This window comes from Python bivittatus, unplaced genomic scaffold, assembly GCF_059951505.1.
Source record: "Python bivittatus isolate LINGU-HERP-01145 unplaced genomic scaffold, Pbiv_v1 ctg000440_np1212, whole genome shotgun sequence".
NCBI lineage: Eukaryota > Metazoa > Chordata > Lepidosauria > Squamata > Pythonidae > Python > Python bivittatus.
The window spans coordinates 8,607,091-8,627,571 of record NW_028277063.1 but is presented as its reverse complement, the minus strand read 5'-3'; the positions used below and the strand labels follow the sequence as shown (position 1 = coordinate 8,627,571).

General features: G+C 37.6%; 1 protein-coding gene across 1 annotated transcript; it reads left to right on the top strand.

Annotated features, from left to right (window-relative positions):
• Positions 1–12,687: 12,687 nt before the first annotated feature.
• On the top strand, positions 12,688–17,901 carry LOC112542758 (vomeronasal type-2 receptor 26-like). Its single transcript, XM_088142483.1, has 2 exons — positions 12,688–12,805; positions 17,000–17,901. The coding sequence occupies exons 1-2, from the start codon at positions 12,790–12,792 to the stop codon at positions 17,899–17,901; spliced, it is 918 nt and encodes a 305-aa protein (XP_087998609.1). The 5' UTR covers positions 12,688–12,789.
• Positions 17,902–20,481: the final 2,580 nt, after the last annotated feature.

The following is a 20,481-nucleotide window of genomic DNA, read 5'->3' as shown; positions in this document are numbered from 1 at the left end:
GAAGAGCCCATTGGGACTGCATCTCACTCTTCAGGAAGTTTCAGAACACAAGTGCCAATCACAAGTTCTTTTTGTGCCTCTCAACAAATGTATGTGAGGGTTTCTCTCCTCCAAAAAGTTATAGATACTGAATTGAAAGCAAAAATAAAATCTAGGAAAGCCATGTACAGAGAAAATTTTATTTTTTGCACATGCCTCTCCCCAATACATTGTAATATAAAAATTTTATCTACAATTGATCAACCCGCTCTGGATCCTGCTTGTCCAACACCAATTATATGGCCATTTTGATCCACGCTTGGAGATTACATATTAAGTGTTTGGCACATAGAAACAACATAGATGGAGATAAAGTGAACACTGACCTCTAGTCTCCTAATCAGAAATTTGAAGGTTGAAAACCTTTGCTATTAATTATGTTTTATCTCAAATAATTGAAATGAAATTTAGCTGGGGGGGCCCTTATTAGCCTCCTTCTTTTCATTTATTGGCCAAAGTGATTGTATCCCAATTCTTGGAAGATAGCAATAATAATGGATGAATACGAGCTGAAAATATTGCTGGCAGCCATGGATCCAGGAGCAAGGCACTGAAAAATCATATGCAATAAGAAGTGTGATGGAAATATCATAGATCAATAACAGGTTTTGTTTTTTATTTTAAAAAAATCCTGACAGACATGGATGACTGTTCTGAATGCCCAGAAGATCAATATCCAAGTAAAGACCAAGATTCATGTCTTCCCAAGAAAATATATTTCTTGTCCTATAATGAACCAATGGGAATAAGCCTAGTCATACTGGCATTTTTTCTTTTTCCTCTGCACGATTGTGGTGCTGGACACATTTTTGAAGTATCACCACTCCCATCGTCAAGGCCGATAACCGAAATCTCACCTATGTTCTACTCCTCTCCCTCCTCCTCTGCTTCCTTTGCTCACTGCAGTTCCTCGTTGCACCAGGCAGTATACTATGCCTCCTCCAACAAATTAGCTTTGGCATCATCTTCTCCGTGGCTGTGTCTTCCGTGCTGGCAAAAACCATCACTGTAGTTCTGGCTTTCATGGCCACCAAGCCAGGATCCAGGATGAGGAATTGGGTGGGAAGAGGACTGGCCACCTCCATTGTTCTTTCTTGTTCCCTGATTCAAACAGGCATCTGCACAGTCTGGTTGTTCACATTTCCGCCATTCCCTGACATTGACACCCATTCAGAAATTGAGGAAATCATACTGCAGTACAACGAAGGCTCGGCTATCATGTTCTACTGTGTCCTGGGCTACATGGGCTTTCTGGCAGCTGCCAGTTTCACAGTAGCTTTTTTCTCCGGGAAGCTCCCCAGCAGTTTCAATGAGGCCAAATGTCTCATGTTCAGCATGCTCATCTTCTGCAGTGTGTGGCTCTCCTTTGTTCCATCCTACCTGAGCACCAAAGGCAAATACATGGTGGCTGTGGAGGTTTTCTCCATTGTGGCCTCTAGCGCTGGGTTGCTGGGCTGCATATATTTCCCCAAATGTTATATAATTATTCTTAGGCCAGAGCTAAACAACAGGGAACAACTAATAAAAAATACTAATAATATACACACACACACACGCACAAAGATGCTTTCATTATTTCTCACTAATAAAGAAAAAATATTAATAATACACACATACACACACACACACACACAAAGAGTTTCCATTATTTCTCAATTTTAGTATCCTTTCTTTAAATTTTCCATTTTTAATCATTCATATTTTATCTTTAATGAGGTACTTACTGAATAGAAAATTCTTGGAAACTTTCTACCTTAGAATATATGTACTAGGAGTCTTACAGCCATTCAGAGTTTCTTTTGAAGAGAGTGCTATTCTATTGATTTTGCAAGTTGAGTTTTGAGAGCACTCCAATTTGATTTATAAAATGCTTCTAGATTTGAAATTCAATTCAAACAACCACAAGATTCTACAATAACTATGACAAACCATTAAAAAGGAAGTCCTTACTTTTTATTTCACTTGCTTGTTTTTTGTTTTGCTTTATCTTAACATGTGAATGTGGGACAAGGAAGGGGTCTGAATTATAAAATCAACAGGTTTGTCCTCCGGTCAGCTATTTTTGGGCAATTCTGCATGAAACTTCAAGTTATTTCTCTCCATTATCCTCTCAGCAACTTCAGAAATTCAATCTGAATTGCAATGGATTAAATAAGGTGGTGAATGTGGGGCTAAGGATAGTTCTCTGACTTAATGGGCTATCACTATGTCCACTGAAAGATTAAAAAGAAATGGTAGTGGCCACCACATAGAAAAATGGGTTTCCAGAGTACCAGCCAGCCATAGGAAGGGAGGGCACTGGAGACCATTTGCTCTGAAAGGCTTAAACAGTTCAAGAAAAACAAAACAACACAGCACTGTTGAATTAGAGCTGGAAAACACCTAGCTATGATTGGCTGGGAACAGGATGAAATCAACATTATTTGTTCTTGCACTCAGGAATCAGTGGGTGGTCCATATTGATGATAGGTCTTCAGACAGCATGAGAAACAATATCTCATGAAGCAATCAAGGCCACTGAAGGGGAAAAAAAATGTTTGGATTGGCTGGGTACATTATGGGGAAAAGTTCCATTTTGACAGAGGCCACTTCAGAGAGGAGCAAGACTGTGAAATTATCAGGACATATGAGAGTGGAGATCCACAGAGGCATATTGCGGAGAAGAGGTTACAGCCCGGGGAGCCCAGGGATCCCTGAAACCACAGTGTGATAGGCACTGATGACTGCATTAACACACATGCAGTCACTGGATGGGAAATACATACTGGCCATCAATATGTTCTCCATTTTGGCTTCTAGTGATGGGTTGCTAGGTTACATATGCTTTCCCGAAAGTTATACAATTATTGTTAGACCAGAGCTAAATATCAAGCAAGAACTGATAAAGAGAAAATCAGAATATAGATGTGACAAACTTTTATTTTAATTATTTTTCTCTTTTAGTAACTCTTTCAAATAAGTCTCCATTATTTTCATTTTCATCATTTATATTTATATCTTATGGATTCTTTTGTCAGGTACTTATGGAACAGTAAAATTGTTGGAAGCATTCATTCTTAGAAAATGCCATCATTCCATTTCTTTTAAAGAGAGTGTAAGACTATTTACACTATTGATATTGTTGATACTAACTTCTGATTCCATTTTTCAAAAGTGTCCTTCAGTATTTTCAATGTAATAATCTTTTGCACCATTTTGTAAGTCCAAGTTAATTAGCTGTTAATCAGGCTTGTGTATTTTTCTCTGTTAACTGGAATCTGTAGTTCCTTCTAGTGTCCAATTTTTTAAATTAGTTATCTGTTTCTCTTGCAAAAGTCCAAAGAAAACTATTTCCCATGGGAAGGATTCTTTATTATTAATTCCAAAATCTTATTCCAAATTTGTCTGGACCCTTCATCCATTTATAACTTTCTAGGATCACAGTCTTATTTAGCTTTTTGCTGCTTATTTCAATTTTTCTATTATTATTGTTATTATTATTATTCTTCAGCTTATAATTAAAATTTTCTTCCATTAAGGATTGAAGGAAAACTCACCCAGCATTTTCAGACTTCTTGATCCAAAGGTCTCTAATAGAATAAAAATGGTTAACAAGCAATTTCTGAACATGATCAGAAAAGGACATTTGCGAACTTAGTGTCCATTAAAAGGTGCTGACCATTGTTGCCAGCAAAATGGCTATTGTCATTGTCTCCAAGTGCTCAAAAGCCACCAGGGACAGCTGTCTTGTGGTCTTTTTGCAAGGAGCAATTGTTCGGAGTGCATGTGGGAGATCTCCCATCCTCTCACTTTCAGGAGATGTTCCAAAGAGTTGGTTGACACACCAGGTCTTTGTCTTTCACTGTGGCTGTCAACTCCACTGTTTGCAGAGCTGTCTTCAGTTCACCATTTCTTCTGCCAGAGGTCCCTGTAGTTTTTTTAAATGTTAATAAAATCTTCTTTTAATAAAAATTATTTTTTTAAAAAAGGACCGAGGTCAAGTCCCGGACTCATAGAGATTTTTATTACTAGAAGAGACAGCAAACAAAAATCCCATGTGACACTTTAGAAAAGAAATGTCAATCTCTTTTTAGATCTCTACCATGCTATATTTAATACATCTACAAATAAAAACATAATATCACATTTTCTCATTTTTTATTGATAGGTATATTTCTGCCATTTTGCTCATCCCAAGATGATAAGTCTTTCATCATCCTATTAACAGGATACAATAGTTTAATGTGTAAGGGTGACAAATGCATTCCTCATAAGTCCACAGAGAAAACAAATTCAAAGTTTCAGTTTTGCACAGACACAACACATACCCCTTTCCTTTCCTTTCCTTTCCTTTCCTTTCCTTTCCTTTCCTTTCCTTTCCTTTCCTTTCCTTTCCTTTCCTTTCCTTTCCTTTCCTTTCCTTTCCTTTCCTTTCCTTCCCTTCCCTTCCCTTCCCTTCCCTTCCCTTCCCTTCCCTTCCCTTCCCTTCCCTTCCCTTCCCTTCCCTTCCCTTCCTACAAGCCAAGCTGCAAGGCTCCATGTTTACTGAACTCTCATACACCAAGGCATAAACTTGCTTATCAGTCTTGAGCATGCTTGTGATACATATAGCATTTCATGATAAATATAAGTGTGGTACTGATCAGTCTTAGCATATTTGGTCCAGGGTGCTATAATTAGATTTTAAAGTCCAGTATGACTGCATTCATACTAATGCTGTTCTCTACAATAATATCTAAAGTAAAGATGATCTTACATGCTTACATCCCATGGACTAGGGGATACGTACAGTATAGAAACATACTCAGAATGAAAACATAAAAATGGGGAAAACACTAGCCTTAAATAGCAAAGGGTGTAAGAAGCGATTGTACCCTCATGTGGATTTAGGGCAATCATTTAACTTCTTTCTCATATGCAATAAAGATGTTTACCTAACCATGACAATTTGAGCATTTAAGTAGCTTCTGTTGGGTTCCATGCAGGGAGCCTGACAATGTTATTTGGCCAAGTCATAGTGTTTCCATAAGAAGTATGGTAGCATAGCTGGTAACCAGATTTGCTGAAACAAAAATGGATCCATGAATCATAACAGTAACATGATCCTTTTTTGCTAATTTTTATCTTTTATTACTAGTTGCCAATTAATTTACGATAGTGGCTGTCTGAAAACCAACATCAGCTTAGTATGGACATAAGTGACAAGGATGACACTTCCATCTATCCATCTAATAATAGCTGTTTTACCATGAGCATCTGCCAAGCCCCTTAAAATGAGAGTTGTTCTTGTTTTGAGGGCAAATCAAGTGAATTCAAACTCCTTATAGATTTGAGATTCAATTTTGCCCCCTCCCCAAAAAAGATGATATCATAGGCCATATGGGAAAGCATCACAATGCGTGACATGCTTCATATTTTGGCATAATGAAAATAGCAGTGAATATAAATCATTTAGAGGACATTAACTCTGTCAGGTTTAAGACTGAGAGCTTCAAGGATAACAATGAAAAACAAATTTGAAAGATTCCTCCTGTACCTCTTTTAGATAGCAGAGATAAAGGGTAACCCAGCATTCTGCAGATGAAAAAGAACTTGAATTGCCTGTAACCAATGTAGCAAGGGTCCAAATCCCTAATGAAAAAAAGAAAAAGAAAAAAAAGATAAAAAAAAAAATCAAGGTCTTTCTTTCTTTCTTTCTTTCTTTCTTTCTTTCTTTCTTTCTTTCTTTCTTTCTTTCTTTCTTTCTTTCCTCTTTTTTCTAGACTGCTTAACTTTAGAATTCTGCTGTGATCAGAACTAGAAAGAAAAATATTGTTTGGCATGTTCATTGATACATACATAGTACTTGTGAACAACTGATTATAATATCTTTTTCCCTGGGATCCTGCTGCAGCTGCTCTGAATCGCTTTTTCCCTTTGATATGTAGAACTCTGTACAGGCCTACAGGGCCCAGACTGACACGTTCTGCCATTTTGTTTGTTTGTTGTTGTTGTTTTTTGGCCAGAGCCATAAAATGCTAAGATGAGATGGAAAGGGAGCACAAAGGATTACTGACAATATGGACAATTCTTCAAAAGTGGTCCAAGCAACTAAGTGGGAGATAAAACACTGAACCACCGAGAAAAAGGACTGAGGTGCCAAGAATTTTGGTTATAAAGGTCAAATGGATCAAACGAAGAGAATGTGGTTAAACAGTCTGAAATTCACATTATCTTACAATTTAGAAGAAAACTTTTTTTAAAAAAAATGATGTACCATTGGTATATGACACCAGAGAAATTGTATGAAGGTATTTCTGATCCCAGCTGGAAATGTGGAAAACAGGAAAGGGCATTTTATCCTGCAGGGTGGACTTGTGACAAAGCAAAAAGATGCTGGAAACAAATACATATGGTGATGGAAAGAATTTTAAAAAGTAACATTTAGATGAAAACAGAACTTTTCTTAAATGAACTACTGATTTCAGGATTTATTGATTAAAAAGGTTTGTTTATGGGAAGAAGGGATCTATGATATGCAATATGGGAGGGTGGAGATGGTAATTACTATGTTTGTAACTTCTGCAAAAAAGATTCGCTTTTCCTTCCTTCCTTCCTTCCTTCCTTCCTTCCTTCCTTCCTTCCTTCCTTCCTTCCTTCCATCCATCCATCCATCCATCCATCCATCCATCCATCCATCCATCCATCTATCTATCTATCTATCTATCTATCTATCTATCTATCTATCTATCTATCTATCTATCTATCTATCTAATAATACCTGTTCTTCAATGAGCATCTGCCAAGCACCTTAAAAAATGAGAGTTGTTCTTGAACATATGTGTACACTGAAAGAGTACTGAGCCTCTACATGCATGTACTTTGTTTTGAAATTGTACCCCACCCCAATTTGAGAGAAAGCCATCTTTGGAAGTTCTGGCTAAATGATCAATATCTTTGCTAATATAGCAACATTTCCCAGCTCTCCCTTTCTCTCTTTAAAAAAAATGTTCTTCTTTCATTAATTAATTGATTTCTCTGAGATTTGTTCACCTGAAAATGACATTTATTAGCCAGATTGGCATGACAAGTATTTAGACATGAGAAAACATTTTTTTTCACAATGCCACGGAGAAATGAAAATGTAATTATTGCAATTTTCCCTCCACATGTAATCGCCATAATTACTATTGTTAATTCTGCTTGTTCTTAAAGCTCTGATATCAAATATATATGCAACAGCAAGAATACAGCTTAGCATTTATGAACAGCACACATATTTCCTGGGTGTTCCCATCTGGAGCTAGAGCATAGGTAACAGCTAAATGCTACCAGAATTATTCCTGATAATTTAGGACTTGTTTTCAGAGTTTCAGAATTAACTAAGTATCGTGAGGAGTGGGTGTCTGCATAGATCAACCTCATGTAACCTTGGAGATTCTAAAACATTATCCAATAAAGTCTATTGTGGACATATGTTTGGGCTAATGATCTTCATAGTTTTGCTCCTGCTGTTTTCTGGTATGGTTTGCAAGTCTGACATGAAAAATTGCAAGGTTAATGATCCTCTCCCTATTCTTCATAATTATTTCCAACCCGGTGACCTCATCATGGGTGCCATTACTTCCCTTGTCCTCATGCCTCCAGATCCAGTTACCTTCTATGAAAATCCCCACCATTCATTCATAAGAGAACCCATGTAAGTTTTGTTATATCATGTTGCTTAGTATTCCAGATTGTATCCTGTAATAATAATCCCAAAATCAGTAGAATTAGTTATGGGATGACAAAAATTGAAATTTCTCAGTTCAAACATTAATGAGATCTTGACTTTTCATTCTTGTTAATTTTAGTTGAAGTCTTCTTTGCTTAACTGACTCACTGAATTTGGTATAGGAATGGCAATGTTTAAGGAAATGGCCAGCAATTTTTATCATTGGAAAAGAAAAAGAACTGATAACAACCAGCTTTTCTGAAGAGAAGATTTAAGGTGCACTGAACCTGGAAAAAAAAATGCTTAGTTCTAAGAATGGTTTTTATATTAAAACCCTGTTAATTGGTTTATATCATATATCAGCCACTTAGGGTATGTACATTTACTAATTTATTATCTGTACTGGTAAAAAGTGATGTTGAAGGAAATCTTAGACTTCTGACAGTAAAATATTTATATTTCTGTTAATATTAAAGGGCATTTTTAATGAGGTAAAGTGTATTCTGAAAATCTTTGCCGAGAAAACTGCAGGGACATATCCAGGCATTATCCGAGAATCAGACACATTTGAATGGGGGGGGGGGGGCATGTCATATTAACATATGCTCTTAAAAACATACATTTATAGTTACATAACTATAAGATGACCCACCCCTATATTTAGCAACATAGATTAATGACATTACCCAATACCTTCAAATAGCAAAATAGCAAATAGTTTATTTATACATCCACCTTTCAAAGCCTTCTCAACAGGAATGCAGCTAGTCTTTAACCATTTGACCTCAAAATGCCAGCAATAGAGAGAAAATGACATGAGCCAAAGAATTCTCCCTCCTGAAAAAGACCATGGCATTTCAAAACACTTATCTTCCTCTTAGTACCAAAATAACCCCCCCCCCAAAAAAGTAGTGTAGAACCCAAAAATGGCCGGAGCCAGAAAATGTGAACTCAGACATTGAAACAAGCCATGATCATGAGAACTGAGAACTGTGTCTGTCCAAAATGTCTCTAGTTGAATGACATTTTGATGGCGTGGCTGTTTAAAATATATTTCATTGGCAAGATAGATCAAGTGTTATATTCAAGAACAAAATGATTTGATGGCTCATATGTTTGCTGCCATACTTTTTGTTAGATATAGAATGTATCTTCTATTACAATTGTCATTGCAGAGTCCAGACTAAGTTTTATCAGCATATTTTGGCTTTGATATTTGCTGTGAAGGAGATCAATGAAAACCCTCAGGTCTTGCCCAACATCACCTTGGGCTTCAATATTTTTGACAGCTATGATGGAACATGGACTTACCATGCCACAATGGAACTTTTTTCACCTTTGAAGAGACTGATCCCAAATTATAAGTGTGGCATCCAGAACAACCTGATCTCAGTCATTGGGGCTCTTTATTCTGAAACCTCCATTGACATGGGAGATATCTTGGGAATCTACAAAGTTCCACAGGTAGGATGTGCAGTGAGTCATGGGATCTTATGAGGTCATCTCTGATCTTTTTACATCTCTGTAACTTGTAGATATTGCATATTTATTCTTTAATAAAGTCAATAAAACATATGAGTCAATAGTCAATAAATCATATAAACAAATCCAGTAAAAATTTATTTTAGAAAAAAAAATCCAGTGGTACAATCATAAAATACTCAGTGAATTAAGAACATTTATTTAAAAGTGGAATTATTCACCATATTCAAAATCAGTAACCGAGTTCATAAATTGCATCTATTTATTTATTTATTTATTTGTGTGTGTGTGTGTGTGTGTGTGTGTGCGCGCGCATGTGCGTGTGTGTGTATTCTTAGGGAGAAGCTGAGAAAAACCTTCATTTTTCTGGTGACGTTTCGTATTTTTCTTTCTTCAGCTGAAACAGTTCCCTTAAAAAGTAGCCTCCTGAGATTATTTTTAAAGAAAAGCAGGCTAAAATGTCTGTGTGCATATACAGTATATTATCAAAGGACACAAAATGCAACTTTAAATTTTATATACCATAATAACCTTCCTTATTTTCAGGAAATTTTAGCCTACCAACTGTTTATTTTTCGGAATCATTCTTCATTTACATCCCTTCTTTAAACTTCCACTTATTTGTTTATTTTTTCATCTAGTTCATATATGGGTCACATCCAGAGATGCAGGATCAAACTGAGTCCTTTTCCTTCTATCAAATGGTTCCTGATGAAAGCTATGAATACAAAGGGCTGCTTCATCTACTTGTGCACTTCAGGTGGACCTGGGTTGGGATCCTTGTAAAAGAAGACGATGGTGGAAGATTTGTGAGGATGACATTTTCAATGTTTCCTCTTCATGGCATTTGCATTGCCTTCTTAAAAAGAATTAAACCATTTTATATCAGCAGCCTTTATGAGGATCTGGAATGGCTAGTAGAAACAGATCATCTTTCAATGAACAGCAAAGCCAATGCAGTGGTTGTCTATGAAAGAACTCTTCTGCATTTGAGGCTACTCCTACTTCTTCCTAAAATGGAACTAGTGTCTATGGAGCCTAAAGGTAAGGTGTGGATCATGCTCTCCCAAATGGATCTTGCATCTGTGTTTTACCAAAGGAGCTGGGATATTCAAGACATCCATGGTGCCCTGTCCTTTTCAGTTTACTCCAATGAAGTTCCAGGATTTCAGCAATTTGTTCAGGAAAGGGACCATTTCTTATCAAGAGAAGATGGCTTTATCAAAGATGTGTGGGTGCATGCATTTGACTGTGAATTTCCCAGTCCCTTGATGAATGAGAAAGATAGTGGCATTTGCACAATGAGGGAGAAACTGGAGAACCTTCCTGGGTCTTTTTTTGAAATGAGGATGACTGGGCATAGCTACAATATATACAATGCAGTGTATGTTGTGGCACATGCTTTCCATGCCCTGAAGATTGAACAAAAACAGGAAAGAAAACTGTACAGAGGGAAACTGGATCTTCAGACTCAACAGCCATGGCAGGTATGGAATCGAGCTGTCACCGTTAAATCTATTGAGTGCCTATGTCTTTATATATGCATCCAGATCACTTCATTTAATCAATAAATGGGTTAGATTTATCAGACCACTAATCGCCAATACAAAACCATACACATACACATTTACTAAGAATTGCTCCACAACATAGAAGCCAGGATAAAGGTTTTCCCTGTCTTTGGACCTCAAGTGATATCCAGAATGGTTTTTGTTACTCCTTAATGAAATGTATTGAAACTACCTATAAGAAAAAAGCAGTAATTATGTAAAATAATAAACCCAAGACAAAAATATCAGTCAAAACTATACATCTAGTTATTTTTCTGTCCTTCCATTTATATTTATACCATATATATTTGTACACATGTATAGAAATATAAAATATTATTTGTTTAATCATTTTGAATTACATAGCTCCTTATTTCTGAGAAGATAGATACAGATTTGATTAGAAAATGAGAAAGACAAAATAACTCTTAGCCACCTCCTATATTTTAGAAATTAAATGTAACCTTTCCATACTGTAGTCTAGGCCCAATTTGGTGATTCTTATTTTAGATGAAAATCAGAATCAAAAGCAACATTGGCCATATCAGAAATGTGACCCTCCAGATTATAACCATATCCAGGCTGGCTCTCTCCTCTCTGGGATGAACTGGAAATGTTTTATTTTTGCTCCCCAAGTGCATGGTTCCTCAGCTGAAAATATTCAGTAGTACCAGTGCTGTTATATTTCTGTGCCAGACAAAATCATTTTGTTCATGTGGCCATATTAAATGCAAGTATATCTTGCATTTCTTTTTATCTTTGATCATATATCTTTTTATCACTGTTCTTTTTCTTTCACTTGATTTGCAATTTTAAAGCAACTTGTTAGAGAAATGTGGACTATTTGGAATCAATTTTTGATGAAAATGGAATATATAGGAAAATGAAAAGGAATGTGTTCGGGAGCAATACGACCGTATGTGACTGTAGGAAGCTTCGTAATGAGTTGCATTAGATATCATGGAGTTTTATTCAGTAATGACATTCTTACCAACTTTTGTGTCTTCTTTGATATTCAGCTGCACCAGTTTCTAAAAAGCATTTCATTTAATAACAGTGCCGGGGATGAGATTTTGTTTGATCAGAAGAGGGAACTGATAGTTGGATTTGATATTATAAACTGGGTCACATTCCCAAACCAGTCCTTCCATCGAGTGAAAGTTGGGAAGCTGGATCCCCGGCCTTCTGAAGACAAAAAGTTCACCATTCATGATGAAGCCATCACCTGGCACAGCACTTTCAACCAAGTAAGTTCTGAAGGCAGGTGATTACTTTTGAATGGCATTTATTTATTTTTATTTTATTTATTTATATTTCAAATTTGTCACCAGCCATCTCACTACAGATTCTAATATACAAAGAAAATATAAATGTATTCTTTCTGTGTGTGGGCTGCTGGATGTGTGTTTGTATAAGGCTGGGGTGGGGTGGGGTGGGGGGAATCTTAAGCAACATCACCATGGACAACACCCTGATTTTTTCAGGGAAGCTGTTCCAGCACATGGGAACTATGATGGAAATAAAATATTTTTTGTCTGTTGTAATGTTCACCTTTGAAATCTCTGTCTCTATGTGTCCCCTTTGTATGATGTTTGTCAGAAAAAGGAATTGGGATGTTGTGCTAAGTATTGCATTGACGTGCTATAGTTATAACTGTTTTGTCTCCACTTACTAATCCTATCTCTTTCAGTACTTTACAGAGAGATCTGCATTTTTTAAATGTTGCCTACTAGTGCTTCTAGTGGGTTCAAATTTTTTAAAGGTTACCTACTAGTGTTTTTATTAGTTCAAATTTATCAATTCCTGGGTAATGTGCCTATTTTCTAATTGTAGAAACTACAGCTATATGATTTTTGTCACTCATATTATTTTTTTCTGTGTGCAGATAACTGGTAAGAATGCTAATGGATTTATTTTTCCTCGTTTCTGGACCAGACACTCCCTATTTCTGTCTGTACTAAGAGCTGCCTCCCTGGAAATTTCAGGAGAAAGCAGGAGGGGAAGCAGTTTTGCTGCTATGATTGTCTTCCCTGCCCTAAAGAGAAAATGTCAAGCCTGAATGGTAAGAGACATTATGAAATAAAATCTTAAGATTCTGCAGAATTTACCAGGCAGATCCATTAACAAATAAGCATGGAAGTTGAAGTATATTCTTTTGTTTGTTATCAGATTTTGCCCACACCACTCCCTCTTGAAAGGAAGTCTTCAGGCAAAGAGTTAAAGGTTTAAAACTGGCTTGTATCACATGAACTGGGGAGCCTGGGAGTCTCAATCTTTTCACTCTGTCACACCAGCCATGTCACATTCAACTGACAGAGCACATCAGCTTATATCTCACAACATTTCATTTAGAGTTATAGTAAGGCTTGGGATTCTTTTCTTTTCAGTAGTTGAATAATAAACTAGTCACTTACCTTTCCTTCAGCAAAAATCATAATTATAAATCAATGATATATTAATTAAATATGAATATTTAAAACAATTAATAATCAACCAAGAGCATGAGCAGGGAGGCACAATGGTCAACTGTGGTCACGAAATTCCAATTGCAAGCATAGAAAGTCCTCAATTCATTTCTTTTGATCAGAAAATGACATAGGAATAATTAGAAAGAAAAACAGTAATATTCAAATTTGCATCAGCTGTAGCCTCATTTTCACTGCAACCACACAAAATTCAGGTATTCTGTGGGTGAAGAATAATTTTTTATCTGAGAAAAGGAGCATCCTGGATTATCAGCAGCATTTGATACCTTTCTGATTGGCTCTGGGGATTGGGAGTGGGGAGCACTGTTTGACAGAAGTTCCTTTCTTCCTCTGTGGCAGGTTACAGTCAGTGTTAGTGGAGGGGGAGTAGTCGAAACCTAGGCCCCTGCAATGTGAGAAGCCTCAGCTCTTGTTTTTTTGCCCCTCCTCCACAACTAGTCCATGAGATTCCTGAGAGAGGTCATTTGCTGGCACAGGGTTTACAATATCATCAGTATGCTGATGACACCCAGCTATAGATCACCACTCCTGACTGACCAAGTGATGCTGTCTTGGTAGTTGTGCCCAGTACCTGGAACCTCTAAGGGTTGGATGGGTAGGAACCAGCTTTGACTCAACAGTAGCAAGACAGAGTGGCTCTGGGTGTTTAGTCCTCCTGGGTCTGGTGAGATATCTCTGACTCTTGCTGGGGTTGCACTTCCTTGGAGGAAGCTGGTGCACAATTTGGGGTTCTTCCTGGACTAGCAGCTCCTTCTTCAGTAGTGGGTGGTTAGGAAGGCAGTTGTACAGATTCATCTTGTATGCCAATTACACCCATTCTTGAACAGGAGTGCCTTGCTCATGGTCACTCACATCCTGCTCACTTCCCAGCTGGATAATTGCAATGGGCTGTAATTGGGGCTGCCCTGGAGGGCTATCCCAAAATGATCTTGAATGCAGTAGTGTGCACAGTTTTAGGTGCCTCATAGTTTACCCATGTTCCACTACTTTTGTGTGAGCTGCACTGGGTTCCAGTTTCTTTGCAGATGCAGTTCAAGGTGCTGGTTATCATATTTAAAGCTCTGAATGGCGTGGGACAAGGTTACTTGCAGGACTGCCAACTTCCTGAATCTGGCTATTCCACCAGGTCAGACAGGGTGGGTGCACTCCAGGTCCCTTCTCTTAAGTGTTGACATCTAAGGGGGCCTAGGGAGCATGTTTTCTTGGTTGCCACCCTTGCCCTTTGGAACACCCTTCCCCCTGAGATGAAGCAGGCTGATACCCTCCTCATCCTCCAAAAAGGCTTCGGGACCTGTCTTTTCCCACAAATGCTAGGGTATTGTGTGGCTGAAGCCCAGGGAAGTTCTTTGTGGACGTGGAGGTGGATGCTGATTCTGGGGCCACCAGGAATTCTTTTGCTGGTTTTTATGGTTTTTACCATGATGATCATTGTTTGTAAGCCACACAGGGTTATGCTGGATAAGATGGGCAGCTATATAGATATTTTAAATAAATAAATTTAAAAAATGAGAATCACATAGTAATTTATCCATTGATACTGGGTATTGGCCTAGCAGAGGTAGAACATAATTATTCCAATTAGTTCTGTAAAAATTACAATACATCAGTAGATGACTTTTTTTTTTTTAATTTTCCTGGATGTACACAAACTAGTACACTTGGCTTGTACATTTTATAGTACTTACTCTGTAAAAATGCAGAGGAAAAGATATTGTGCCTAGCCCTGAAAAAATGGCTGCCTCAATCTAAGAATATTCATATACTTTGCAAGTTGGAATGTCTGCTTTACAACCCAAGTTCTAATGCCCTGTGGCAGTTTGTTGATTTCAATCTGGTGCTCCATATCATTTAGTATTTGAGAGAATGTTTATTTGGTCTGCTCATATCCCAAAGATACTTAAAATGCTCATATGAATGCTAAAACCTGCATGAAGCCAGATTTTCTTTTAGAGTAGTTTTTCAGGTAAAAGAACAATTGCCTAGAAAAACTAAGGGCAATAAAACTGTTGGAAAAACTACACCTTCACTCAGTAATTAATCATCAATCTCCAAGCCTGTAGCTTAGTTTCAGCAGTCCCTTCTCTAGTCTGAGCAGCTCATTTGCTACCCTGAGCAACCACTAATATGAAGCTCAAAAAATCGCTTTGAACAGGATCTAATGGGTCCTTGTTAGCAAAGATTCTCATTAGAGCAGCATACAGGATTTTAACCAGGGCTTTAGCCTCAAAGGTTTGTGGTGCTGCCTCCTTTTGTAATTCCCCTTCTTTTGTTATGGGAAGGGAAGGGAAGGGAAGGGAAGGGAAGGGAAGGGAAGGGAAGGGAAGGGAAGGGAAGGGAAGGGAAGGGAAGGAAAGGAAAGGAAAGGAAAGGAAAGGAAAGGAAAGGAAAGGAAAGGAAAGGAAAGGAAAGGAAAGGAAAGGAAAGGGAAGGGAAGGGAAGGAAAGGAAAGGAAAGGAAAGGAAAGGAAAGGAAAGGAAAGGAAAGGAAAGGAAAGGAAAGGAAAGGAAAGGAAAGGAAAGGAAAGGAAAGGAAAGGAAAGGAAAGGAAAGGAAAGGAAAGGAAAGGAAAGGAAAGGAAAGGAAAGGAAAGGAAAGGCAAGGCCAACTGGGTGATGTATTCATGGTATGCATTTCAGACACCTTAGTTGGAAACCACTGTAAAATATTTAGAACAATAAAGGTCTTCAATCCCATGCAACCCTGATGTTTAGCTTTTTTATGAAAGCTAGAGTTTTTTATTTTTCAGATTTAAGTACTAGCTTGTTCTGTTTTTTGTACTGAAGTATTAAGTTAACTGCTTTTTTCTATTGGCGAAGGGCATCATCCACATAAAGAAACATTAGGATCATATAATCTGCAATTTTATCAGCATAGAAGGTTGAAATTAGTTAAAATTTCTACTATTCATATAGAGGCTACACAGAGCTAAATGGGAATACATACTTGGTGGACTTTTCCCTTTACACATATCAGGTCAGAGAAGAGCCCACTGGGACTGCATCTCACGCTTCAGGAAGTTTTAGAACACAAGTGCCAATCACAAGTGGTATTTGTGCCTCTCAATAGATGTATCTGAGGGTTTCCCTCCTCCAAAACACTCTAGATAATGAATCAAAAAGAAAAACAAAACCTAGGAAAGCCATGTACAGAGAAGATGTCATTTTTTACATCTGCCTCTCCCCAGGACATTGTAATATAAGAATTTTATCTACAATTGATCAACCCGCTCTAGATCCTGCTTTCCCAACATGAATTATATGTCCATTTCCATCCAGGCTTGGAGATTACATATTAAGTGTTTGGCATATAATTACCTATAGAAGTATATGTTTCTAATAGGCCAGTCTGTCCAATCAGATTCTTCTTCATGCATGGATCATATGTTTCAGTGTGTTGCATGTAGACTTCAATAAGAATTTGAATAGAAACAACATAGATGGAGGTAAAGTGAACACTGACCTCTAGTCTCCTAATCAGAAACTCTAATTAAGAGAGTCTTTGAAGGTTGAAAACCTTTGCTATTAATTATGTTTTATCTCAAATAATTAAAATGAAATTTAGCTGGGGGGCCCTTATTAGCCTCCTTCATTTCATTTATTGAGCAAAGCAATTGTATCCCAATTCTTGGAAGATAGCAATAATAATAGATGAACATGACCTGAAACTATTGCTGGCAGCTAGGGAACCAGGAGAAAGACACTGAAATATCATATCCAATAAGAAGTGTAATGGAAATATAACAGATCAATAATTTTTTTTTAATCCTTACAGATATGGATGACTGTTCTGAATGCCTGGAAGATCAATATCCAAATAAGGACCAAGATTCATGTCTTCCCAAGAAAATATCTTTCTTGTCCTATAATGAACCAGTGGGAATAAGCCTAGTCATTCTGGCACTTTTCTTTTCTCTCTGCACGATTGTGGTGCTGGCCACATTTTTGAAATATCACCATACTCCCATCGTCAAAGCCAATAACCAAAATCTCACCTATGTTCTACTCCTCTCTCTCCTTCTCTGCTTCCTTTGCTCACTGCAGTTCCTCGTTGCCCCTGGCGATATAGTATGTCTCCTCCGACAAATTAGCTTTGGCATCATCTTCTCCGTGGCTGTATCTTCTGTGCTGGGAAAAACCATCACTGTAGTTCTGGCTTTCATGGCCACCAAGCCAGGATCCAGGATGAGGAAATGGGTGGGAAGAGGACTGGCCACCTCCATTGTTCTTTCTTGTTCCCTGATTCAAACAGGCATATGCACGGTGTGGCTATTCACATTTCCGCCATTCCCTGATATTGACACGCATTCAGAAATTGAGGAAATCATCCTGCAGTGCAATGAAGGCTCAATTACCATGTTCTACTGTGTTCTGGGCTACATGGGCCTTCTGGCAGTTGCCAGTTTCACAGTAGCATTTTTCTCCAGGAAGCTCCCCAGCAGTTTCAATGAAGCCAAATGTATCACTTTCAGCTTGCTGATCTTCTGCAGTGTGTGGCTCTCCTTTGTTCCATCCTACCTGAGCACCAAAGGGAAATACATGGTGGCTGTGGAGGTTTTCTCCATTTTGGCCTCCAGTGCTGGGCTGCTGGGCTGCATATATTTCCCCAAATGTTACATAATCATTTTTAGGCCTGAGTTAAACAACAAGGAACAACTAATAAAGAAAAAGATTTGATAAGATATACACAAAAGTATTTTCAGTATTTCTTTACTTTTAAATCTATACTAAGTAAATCAGTAGAATAGAAGGTTTTCTACTTCTTTTACCTAGTGGAATATGTAGGCATTAAATGGAATGGAGTTAGCAACTAATCTCTGTCTTAAACACATGTAGGTAGAGTATAATCAAGTTGCAGAGTTGTATTTTCACATGTTATGATTAGATTTGAAGAAATGTCAGTAGCATTTCTGGAAATGATCAATGGTTTTTTTAAAAAAGTTTTAAATGCAGCTAGTTATCTCTTCTCCTCTAATAGCTCATAAGTAGGGAACAAGCAATTTCCGAACATAATTAGAAAAGGAAGTTTGCAAATGTAGTGTCCTTTAAAAGGCACTGACTGCAGTTGCAAGCAAGATCGCTATTTGTGTTGTCTCCCAGTGCTGAAATCCTTCCAGGGACAGTAACTGTTCAGAGTGCATGAGGACAATTTCCAATCCTCTCATTTTTTGGAGACATTCCAAAGTGCTGGTCAACACACCAGCTCTTCGTTCTTCACTGTGGTCATCAGCTCCAGATTTTGCAGTGCTGTCACTATTTCTTCCTCCAGAAGATTTTTAAACGTTTGTAAAATCTTTTAATAAAATGTATTAAGAAAAGAAAAACAAAAAACAAAAAGGACTGAGGTCAGGCCCTGGAGTCATAGAGATTTTTATTACTAAAAAAGACAGTAAAGAAAAAGGTCACGTGGACCTTTGGAAAAGAAATGTTGCTATCTTGTTACTTCTCTACTATGCTGTATTTAAAATACGTCTACAAATAAGAAGATAATATCATGTTTTCCAGTTTTTTTATTGATAGGTATATTTCTGCCACCCTGCTCATCCCAAGATGACATGTCTCTCTTCATCCTATTAACAGGATAGAATAGTGTAATGTGTCAAGGTGACAGATATATTCTTCATAAGTCCACAGAGAAAAATTCAAAAGCCGAATTTTGCAAATATACAGCATATCCCCTTCCCTTCCCTTCCCTTCCCTTCCCTTCCCTTCCCTTCCCTTCCCTTCCCTTCCCTTCCCTTCCCTTCCCTTCCCTTCCCTTCCCTTCCCAGACTGCCCTGCCCTGCCCTGCCCTGCCCTGCCCTGCCTACAAGCCAAGCTGCAAGGCTCCATTTTTACTGAACTCTGTCATACATCAGGGCATACACTTGCTTATCAGTCTTGAGTGTACTTGTGATACATATAGCATTCCTTGATAAATTTAAGTGTAGTACTGCTCAGTCTTACCATATTTGGGCCAGGGTGTTATAATTTGGTTTTAAAGTCCAGTATGACGGCATTCATACTAATGATGTTCTCTGCAATAATATCTAAAGTAAAGATGATCTTACATGCTTGCTTCCCATGCACTAGGGGATATGTACAGTATAGAAACATACTCAGAATGGAAACATAAAGATGGGGAAAACACCAGCCTTAAATAGCAAAGTGTATAAGAAGCGATTGTACTCTCAGGTTGATTTAGGGCAATCATGTGATGTTTTCTGATATGCAATAAAGATGTTTATCTAACCAAGCCAACTTGAGTGTCTAAGTAGCTTCTGCTGGGTTCCATGCAGGGAGCCTGACAATGTTATTTGGCCTAGTCATAGTGTTTCCAGAAGAGGTATGGTAGCTTAGCTGGTAACCAGGTTTGCTAAAACTAAAATGGATCCATGAATCATAACAGTAACATGATCCTTTTTTGCCAATTTGTTTCTTTTATTACTAGTTCCCACTTATTTTACAACATACAATGAATGATACATACAATGAATTCATACAACATACAATGAATGATACATACAATGAATTCATACTAATGCTGTTCTCTACAGTAATATGTAAAGTAAAGATGATCTCACATGCTTACATCCCATGCACCAGGGGATATCTTTTATCACTAGTTGCCAATTAATTTACAACAGCGGCTGTCCGAAAACCAACATCAGCTTAGTACGGACGTAAGTGAGAAGGATGACACTTCCATCTATCCATCTAATAATATCTGTTTTACAATAAACATCTGCCAAGCACCTTAAAGATGAGAGATGTTCTTGAACACACATTCACATTAAAAGGGTATTGAGCCTTCACATGCAAGCACTTGGTTCTGAAATTGTACCCCACCCCATGTTGAGAGAAAGCCATCTTTGGAAGTTCTAGCTTAATACTCAATATGTTTGCTAATATAGCAACATTTCCCAGCTCTCCCTTTCTCTCTTAAAAAAAATGTTCTTCTCTCATTAATGAATTGATTTCTCTGAGATTTGTTCACTTGAAAATGACATTTATTAGCCAGATTGGTATGATAAGTATTTACACATGAGAAAACATATTTTCCACAATGCCACAGAGAAATGAAAATGTAATTATTGCAATTTTCCCTCCACATGTAATCGCCATTAATACTATTGTTAATTCAGCTTGCTCTTAAAACCCTGATATGAAATATATATGCAATAGCAAGAATACAGCTTAGCATTTATGAACAGCACACATATTTCCTGGGTGTTCCCATCTGGAGCTAGAGCATAGGTAACAGCTAAATGCTACCAG